Source organism: Anguilla rostrata, chromosome 4 (genome assembly GCF_018555375.3).
Source record: "Anguilla rostrata isolate EN2019 chromosome 4, ASM1855537v3, whole genome shotgun sequence".
Classification (NCBI taxonomy): Eukaryota; Metazoa; Chordata; class Actinopteri; order Anguilliformes; family Anguillidae; genus Anguilla; species Anguilla rostrata.
In genome coordinates, this window is record NC_057936.1 from 30,079,601 (window position 1) to 30,088,206 (window position 8,606).

At 39.4% G+C, this 8,606-nt stretch overlaps 1 protein-coding gene across 1 annotated transcript; it reads left to right on the plus strand.

The window, feature by feature from the left end:
* Positions 1 to 1,866: 1,866 nt before the first annotated feature.
* On the plus strand, positions 1,867 to 8,326 carry pdcb (phosducin b). The gene is made up of 4 exons (XM_064332131.1): positions 1,867 to 2,181; positions 4,313 to 4,377; positions 5,040 to 5,182; positions 5,595 to 8,326. Exons 2-4 carry the CDS (start codon positions 4,344 to 4,346, stop codon positions 6,111 to 6,113), a joined length of 696 nt encoding a protein of 231 aa, XP_064188201.1. The 5' UTR covers positions 1,867 to 2,181; positions 4,313 to 4,343; the 3' UTR covers positions 6,114 to 8,326.
* Positions 8,327 to 8,606: the final 280 nt, after the last annotated feature.

Genomic DNA, 8,606 nt, shown 5'->3' on the forward strand with positions numbered 1-8,606 from the left:
TTCTGCTTCTCTATCGTGTGGCGCGCAATGCAGGCCAAACTTTTCCCTTGCTCTAAGCGACTCAACTCTTTCAGCTTATTGTTTAATTTATGAATGCCTTCCTTAATTTGACACCTGGTTGAGCTGGAACTGAGATGGTAAATTTCCATGGTAATTTTCCAGTCGAACGCAATCAAACGATGCGTGAAACGGCAATACCTCACATTCCGCTTTCTTAGCTGAAGCTTTAAAAATGTTCATGTTAAGTACAATGCCTCCGAGAGCTCTATAAATTCCACAGGAAATTGGTTCATTTTTATTCAGTTCTGTCTGGGGGAGATGAGCTCCTGGGGCACATTCATTTTAATCCATCGCTATAGTGCTACACGATTATTGTTTTTTTTTTCAGTTTGGTTCGATTTCGATTCGGTTTCGGAAAATAAGCACGGTTTTAGATTTCGTATTTTTTAAAATTATTTTTATATGAATGAACCATGATATAATGATATTCCATATTCTTTCATGATTTATTGAAATATTAAATGCTAACTTTTAAAAAAAGAGCTTTAAAACTTTCTCCTTCACCACATTGAAGCGTATAAACATCTACTTAGGCTACATTTGATACTAAAACTGAAGGACTATGTTTATTGTGGCTGTAGCCTATTTTCTAGGGGCTATTCTCTTCAAAAAATATCATATTCCTTAAGTCTAGGTGCCAAATGGCATAACTGGGTTTGTTTCCTTTTGATTCTCTGTCTGGGCCTACTTAGTTGGCCTAAATAGCCTATATTATATGCATTAGTCGGATTCGTGTACATGTCATAATTCCAGTAAAAATAATTGCTATTTGACTTTAATTGACCGTTAGCAAAAACTCCACAAGTCCCGCCCTTCTTAGCGAATGTCCCATTCTGCGCGTTCCCGTCAAGCCCACGAGGGTTTAGGGCTGTCCCATTGTCAAAACAGCTTTTTTGCGAGCGCTCTTGTGCAGACTTTTTTCACTCGCTTTCACTATTTTCCCTTCCAGTTTGCTGGTCCTGGTGGAGTCATTATGTATTTAACATGGATGTTTCTTTTGCTGTACTGGAAGAGGATAAGGACATTGTCACACGTCAAGCGTGACACCCCGGGGAGAGAGATGCGACAATGCCGGGGAACACCGTCTCTGTCGCATGGAGAGAGAGAGAGAGAGAGTGCACCCACACAAACACGAATAAAATAAACGGACCACTTCACCCTTCCCCCTCACGGGTTCCGGGTAAAAACAATGAATTAAAACAACAAGCTAAAATAACAAAGACAAAAGAAAAGTAAAACAGCACAGCAACTTTTCAGTTCCCTGCTCTTTTGCTGACCCACCTGGAGCTGGACCTCACTGGCGAAGTCCAGCTCCTCCAACTTTTCAGCTGAGGATTACTTTAATTGACTTTAGTGCTCAAACAAAAACAAAATGAAAATCATATCTGCGCTCTTGGTGTTAGCTCCCAGTCTCGGCCCCGAACTGTGGAGAGCAGCACACCTTTAAGCACCTGGGCTGATTAGCCAACGCAGCCCAGGTGCGTGTGTTCTCTCCACCAGCCAGTGCAGCCTAGACCAATCCGCCTCTCAGGCGGACCGACTGCCACAGACATATAATTAACCAACAAACAAACAAATGAAGAAGAAGAAAATGAATTAAACATTTCAAATTACTGCATGGTGAAAGGGGTGAAAGGGTAATTATTGTCAGCCATCATTAATGAGTATTGCTGCATGGCTGCCATTTTGCGCAACAGTATTCACTGCACACCAGTTAGACGCTGGAGAGCTCTCCCCATGAAGTATGGGTGAATAGGTGCCCCTGGTTTAATATTTCACCTGAAATATACCAACACATCCAATAGACACAAACCCTCCATGAACAGCAAGAGGCAACACCGGTTTCATTGATTCAGCTTTATCTGTCTTGCTGCTCCTATGTCCACCAGCCTAATTGAGTTCAGGTCTTTAATTCCTGCTTCGAAATCCTCTTAAGCTCCTGGGGCTATTTCTGAGAGGGTCACCATTATGATCCTTACTTATTCTTAGAAAACAGCCACTAGCCCTGCCCATTCATCACACATGCTGTGTCTTAGACAATTGAAAGGACAAGCCACTGCAAAACATTACAAGTGGAGCTGTCAGTAACAGTAAAAATACCAGGAGGCCTAAAAGAAACGGGTAAGGTCACCATTTTATTTTGCTCTTCAGAATTTTTATTTTTTTTTTGTGGAAAAATGTGATGCTTTTGCTCAGACTTCATTTAAATCAAAATGAAATCATTTAATTTGTCCAATCTTGCTGTATTTCAGAAAAGTATCAGACCCACATGTACGAGACAATGGCCATATTAACATTTAACATTTACGTTAACAATGGAGTAAAAAGTATTCAATATACATTGGATTTGTATCGCTAATTGTACTACTGTAGGACTGAACATGTAAATAGTTTTCAAATTACCTTATAATCAATGTGGTTTTAATTTTGGTGATAGTGATAATGATAAAAGACAAAAATGAAGAATTCCTTTTTCTGTTAGAGCTCTTGATACTAAATGAACAGATATGATGTAAATGAAGAACAGCTTAGATGTACAGAATGCGAAAATGAGGGAAAGGATTATAGCAAGGCTATGTTTGTAAAGGAAAAAGGGCAGACCTCAGTGTCACATAGTGGCTTCCATAATTTTGTGTTGATCCTTGTAGAAGGTGTTTTTGTTTGTAAAGTTAAAGAACCAATATAGTGTTTCACCTGTCTCTAGATGGGAAGATGAAGCAGCAGACTTAAGTGAATAAAATGAGCCAGTAGGCTTCAGATCAGTGTGCTGACAGTAACAATAACAAGAAGTTGTTACACAACAAATTTTTGCAATTCACTTTGCATTAGTCAGTTTATGTACAGTGTAAGGGAAAGTTTAAATGATGGAGTATCCATACAGACACAGTGATTAGTGAATGTATATTGCACAGAGGGAGGCTTTGTGTGACAAGTGCAGGTGGGGTCTAGCTTAGCAAAAACCGCTTCGAAACAATGCTTCCACCATAAACCTTGTGGCCCCATAGAGCTTTCAGGGACCTCTAATTGGAATATGCAATAGGAAATGACCATGTGCAGTGTGGCCACATGTGTTTTTGTGACACTGCCTTATTTGGGTGGAGGGGGATACCTCTACACATGCTATGAAAAGCATCTCCAAATGCCAACCAAAAGATGTAAGATCATGAGATTATAAACTCATAAAAGTTTTTTTGGCAGTCGTGTGACAGGTATATTATGTAGAAGGGTTGGGAGGGCAGATCTGAGGATTGAAATGCTGAAGATTAATGAGGCTTATCTGTGATATATGGGTTTCAGCTGGCAATGCTCCAATCCAAGTTCCTTGGCATTATTTCACACGGTCAAGATCACATGCATTTACTCACGTCACGTCGTTGTATGTAATATAGGTAGAACCCTTCTCTTGTTCTTAAAATACAGTGTTTTCAATGTGCTGGGATTTGGATGCTTGTACAGAGAAAATGAAATTGCTTAATCAAAGGATTGCTAACATCTGCAACCAAATTTGTGACTTTTCCTTTTATAATCTCAGGTTAAGGAAATTAAGTGATAATTTTTATACTGTAATTATTTATGTTACATACAGCATAGTAAGAAGTAGAAAAATGAAATCTGTACAGAGAATAGCTATAACTGACATGGCATTGGAATTTTTTTCTTGGTATTTGTTTCTAATGTAGAATTTTATTGTTGAATATCAGGAATCTTATTATGCCAGCTAGTTACTAGCTACTTATTTTACAGAAATGCATACGTGGTACAGCCTACTCATGTTGCCTCCGCAATGAGGAGTCATCCATGTTTTCCAATAGAAACCAAAGTAGATAATCTTCTTACACCACATCAACCTAGATTGAATTTAGTGATGCTGACAGCTTCCTACAGTGTGTTGCACTCATGAACATTTCGTACACTTGTGTCTTCAATTACATAATATGTATAGATGCCCCCCCACCCACACAAATACACACACTGCAAATATTCTGTTCCAGATATGACTGAAGCTTTAACCAGTTTGCTTCAATTTATGTAAATATTTAAGTATTACACTTTAAATGTATTTTTTATTTATATGCCCTTGAAAGAAATCATGGACAGATAGGTATATACAGTAAGTCGTCACCGTTGTGAAATTAATGCCATTTCTGTATTTGTAAAATGGGATTGAATGAGTGAATACTGTTGGATGACGGAGGGCTTGGTCATGCAAGGACAGGAACCTAAATCTCTTCTCACTTCTTATATTTTCCAGGTGACTTTTAAACAAGCTGTCAAACCCAGTTATGGGTGAGGAAGAGCTGCCAACAACCCACACAGGTGAAGATAGGTCTCATATGATCTAGCGTCAAAAAAATGCGGGATCAGACAGGAAGCTCTTAAAAGGCGCGGTCTCTCTTCAGCAGAGTTCAGTACTGTAATTATAGAGATGTTTCCAAAAGACTGAAACAGGCACAGCCCAGCAATCAGCCTACAAGCCTTCAAGATATTTAAGCTCAAAACCTCCTCAATGAGAAGTAAATATTTCTGTGAGCTTCAATTCTGTAGTTTCACTTTTTCATCAGGTCCAACTTAGAACAGTGTGAAACACTGTCTATTGCTTAACATCTCTTTTTAAAAACAGACCTGTGAATTCACATAGCCCCGCTTTCCTTCAGCATACATTATGGGATTCTTTGACCATAAAAATGTTCATGCTGCAAATCAGCTATTAGAAGATGAATATGTAGTAAAAACAGATACATTAAGCTGCTTAATCATAAGCAGACTAAATAATAAGCAAAGCAGCCGTAAAATGCTAATATATACCTAATCCTTCAGCAGCTTATATGGCCTGCATACTGTAACATCATGCACCTTCACAGTGCTTTGCAATAAGGTTATCAATCGTCCGCAACCTGTCTGTGTGTGACTGTGTTTCTAGCTGCCTTGTTGTCTTGTTGCCGCTTGCAATGACAGTTTTGAACTTGAAATCACTCCAGGCCCCAAGGGGGTGATCAATGATTGGAGGAAGTTTAAGCTGGAGAGCGTGGACCAGGACTCCATGCCCCCCAGCAAGCGGGAGCTGCTCCGGCAGATGTCCTCCACCCACAAGGAGGGAGGACCGGACAAAGGACATCGCAAGGTCAGTCTAGACGTGCGCAGCAGACAAACAAGATTACCCATGGCTCCCATGTTTGTAAAACCATTACGGTTCAGGCATAAGTACGGAAAGGATTAAGCACGTGTTTTCGATAAATGTGCCTCATACTGTAAATGTTGGCGACAGTTAGAGCAGGTGACACAGTGGCACATACATACATATCAACTGTATATGGCTTCAAAGCCAGTCAACACTGCTAGATCACTGAAGATGGATGAAATGTATGATTTATGTAAGGACACCATATACATCAGTGGTCTTGAGAATCTAGAAGTAAAGGGAACTTCACTCACAAATGCCAGTGGCTTTGGCGAGACTCCTATACCAGGCTCACCTTTAAAATCTCACTGCAAGGCTGTGTAAAGGTGTGCATCCATGTGTTCCCCCCACATAGATGAGCGCACAGGAGTACGAGCTGATCAAGGAGGAGGATGAAAAAGATCTGCGCAGGTATCGCAGGCAGTGCATGCAGGAGATGCGCGACCGCCTGAGCTTCGCACCCAAGTTCGAGGGCGTGCAGGAGCTGGAGAGCGGCGAGGCCTTCCTGGAGGTCATTGAGAAGGAACACCACCTCACCACCGTTGTGGTGCACATCTACGAGGCTGAGGTCAAGGGCTGCGAGGTGCTCAACAACTGCTTCACCTGCCTGGCAGCAGAGCACCCCACCGTCAGGTTCTGCAAGATCAAGGCCTCCAGCACGGGAGCGGCCGACAGGTTCTCGAACGATGTCCTGCCCACCATACTGGTGTACAAATCCGGCGAGCTTCTGGGAAACTTCCTGTGTGCCACCCGCCACCTAAACGAGGAGTTCTTTGCAGTCGATGTGGAAGCGTTCCTGAATGAGTACGGCCTGCTACCAGGGAAGGATTTCAACCCTGAAGGCAATAATGAGGAGGAGGCTGATGTGGAATGAGGAGAAGGCTCTATCAAGTGGGCCTCTCAGAGAATAAGTTTCATTATTCTTCCTTATAGCAAGCAGAGTCTGGTAGGCAAATACTGTTCTCCATTAATGATCGAGAATACTGTGAGTGATCCACACTAAATGAGAGCCTTTCCGTATTTTCCCTGAGAGGTAAACAGGTCAGCCTAATATTATAGACAATGCATTCTGTATTTACTTAGCGTTTTCTTGGTTTATGTAAATAGTTCATATTTTTACATAATTATAACATTGTTTTCCATTTAAGCAGCTTTCTGAAGCAATTTAGCATATAAACATTACTCAAGGAGACAGCATTAGTGTCCATGCACGGATTTACATATACATGCAGCAGGGCCAGCAGAAGCACTGGGAAAACTGGGAAGTTGCCCCGGGCGCAAGACCACTAGGGGCACCAGACCACTAGGGGCGCCAGATCACTCGGGACCACGCGTGTTGAGTTTTTGCTGTCATAAATAGGAGTCAATGTACAAAATATTTTGCATTAGTTTTTACATTTGTTTTTAAAAAATCTATTTTGAACTATTAAGTTTTTTTTCTTAATTTTTAAAAAATTTGTAGTAAGGGGGGTTATCCCTATTTTGCCCAGAGCACCTGAGCATCTTGTCCAGCCCTAAATCACATATTCTAGGAACACAACATAAACTGGTGAAAACATTAGTGCTGTAAACATTCCAAATGAAGCTGTTTCCTATAGATGAGTTCTCTTGTGACATCACACTGTATTTGCATTGCACAGACAGGGGTCAAAAGATTAAGCAGAGACTGTGTAACTTCAGTGGCATCTATATAATTTATGAACATATATGTAAAACTTTTTTAAAATGCCACATAACTGCATTCATAGTCATAGTTGTAATTGATATCATACCTTTGATTATCTCTCCCATCAAGAAAAACACAACTGGCTTGAATCTCATATTGCAGTTTTATTGTTGATAAAATAATGCAGAAGAGGTAGATGCTTAAAAACCTGAGTATTCCCTGTTTCAATTGCCCCTGAGCTGCGAATGCTCTCTGCATTGTTTATAAACAGAAGCTCATCTATAGTGCCTATTTATTGCCTATAAGGAACTGCACTTCCCAGTGTGCATTGAGAAGTCAGTCCCAGCATTCATTATGTACTGAATTCTAGAGACTGTTTACAGACAATAATGCTAAACCAGATAGACCTAAACAACCCAAAGAGAAAAGGCTAATTAAATAAAACCACATCATGTGTATGGCTTACAGCTTATAGCCTATTAAAAACATTGGCATTTAGAAATGCTTCTAATTGGTTTGAAGTTGCAGTTTTGTCATTGATTAAAAGTTTCCAAAAGATTTCACCCAAAAATGTGTTTTTAACATAATAATTTAAATGTGAAATCAGTCTCGTTTTCTTTTATTAAAATCACTATTACCTTACCAAACACTGGACTTCATTATACATACGTTGATCAGTGGATCATTCCCTTAAACATGAATACCTTACAGCCTGAATTAAAAATTATATTGTTGCAGCATTTCTGGAATTAATGTTGATTTCATTGAATAATCTGAATTTTTTGTTCAATTGAATGTCTATGAATTCATTACTTATAGTAATCTATTTGAAATATTTTTTGGAGTATCATTAAGAATGACAATAGTTTGCAATATGCGATGCAATACTTTCAGTTGCAGTGAATGACATTACATTCTAATATCATATAACAGATCAGGTATTTTGCCTGTGCTCCCTCAAAGTGTGTGCTAGAATTGGCTATTGGCATACTATAGCAATTCTTGAGCTGTACTCATTTTATCTTCCATTAAGCTTTATGTTGCTTTTCAGTGTTCACTTGTTGTTTTGTGCATAGGTATTTTTAGTGCATTTTACCTTGGACACAGGTCTCAGTATGTGATGTTCATTGATGATTGATCTCTTCGCTGAAAATTTGCGTAAGTTCCTGTTTTACATGGTGGTACAACAAAGCCAGTTACTGTATATGTGATAACTGCATTTACTACTGTCGCATGTGCTTATTAACCAAGTAACCAAGACTGTTTCTATTTTTTTTCTCAATGTTGTTGTTTGCAGATGTAAAAACTTGATTATTGTGCTGTCACATTTTGGGTCTGGCCGTACCTTTCTGAAAATATGGAATCCAATGTAAACTGTATTGAAACATCATACAATAAAATGTGGGTCATTAAGTGTGTGATATATTTGTTTGACATAATTATTCTGTCATTTAAAAAATAGAAACAATTTCAGGCAGAGAAAACAGAATACCTCAAATACCGCATACAAAGATGTCTCTGAACTTAAGACTGGATACATTTCCAAAGAGAGTCTTTTTTTTAATTCATATTTACTGTGCTGGAATTAAATGACATACTGGAAAGATCTGGCGTGCTTTAACCTATGTGATATACAGACAGTTTCCTTATAGATGTAGTTTGTGTAGCAGGACCGCACATGTTGGGCGACCAAGCCTTATT

What these genes read in the sequence shown, in the direction of transcription:
- pdcb (XM_064332131.1), top strand. Translation starts at nt 4,344, where the DNA reads ATGGGTGAGGAAGAGCTGCCAACAACCCACACAG. An exon ending in GCTGCCAACAACCCACACAG is followed by an intron (nt 4,378 to 5,039) that starts GTGAAGATAGGT and finishes AAATCACTCCAG; the next exon opens with GCCCCAAGGGGGTGATCAAT. An exon ending in CGGACAAAGGACATCGCAAG is followed by an intron (nt 5,183 to 5,594) that starts GTCAGTCTAGAC and finishes CCCCCCACATAG; the next exon opens with ATGAGCGCACAGGAGTACGA.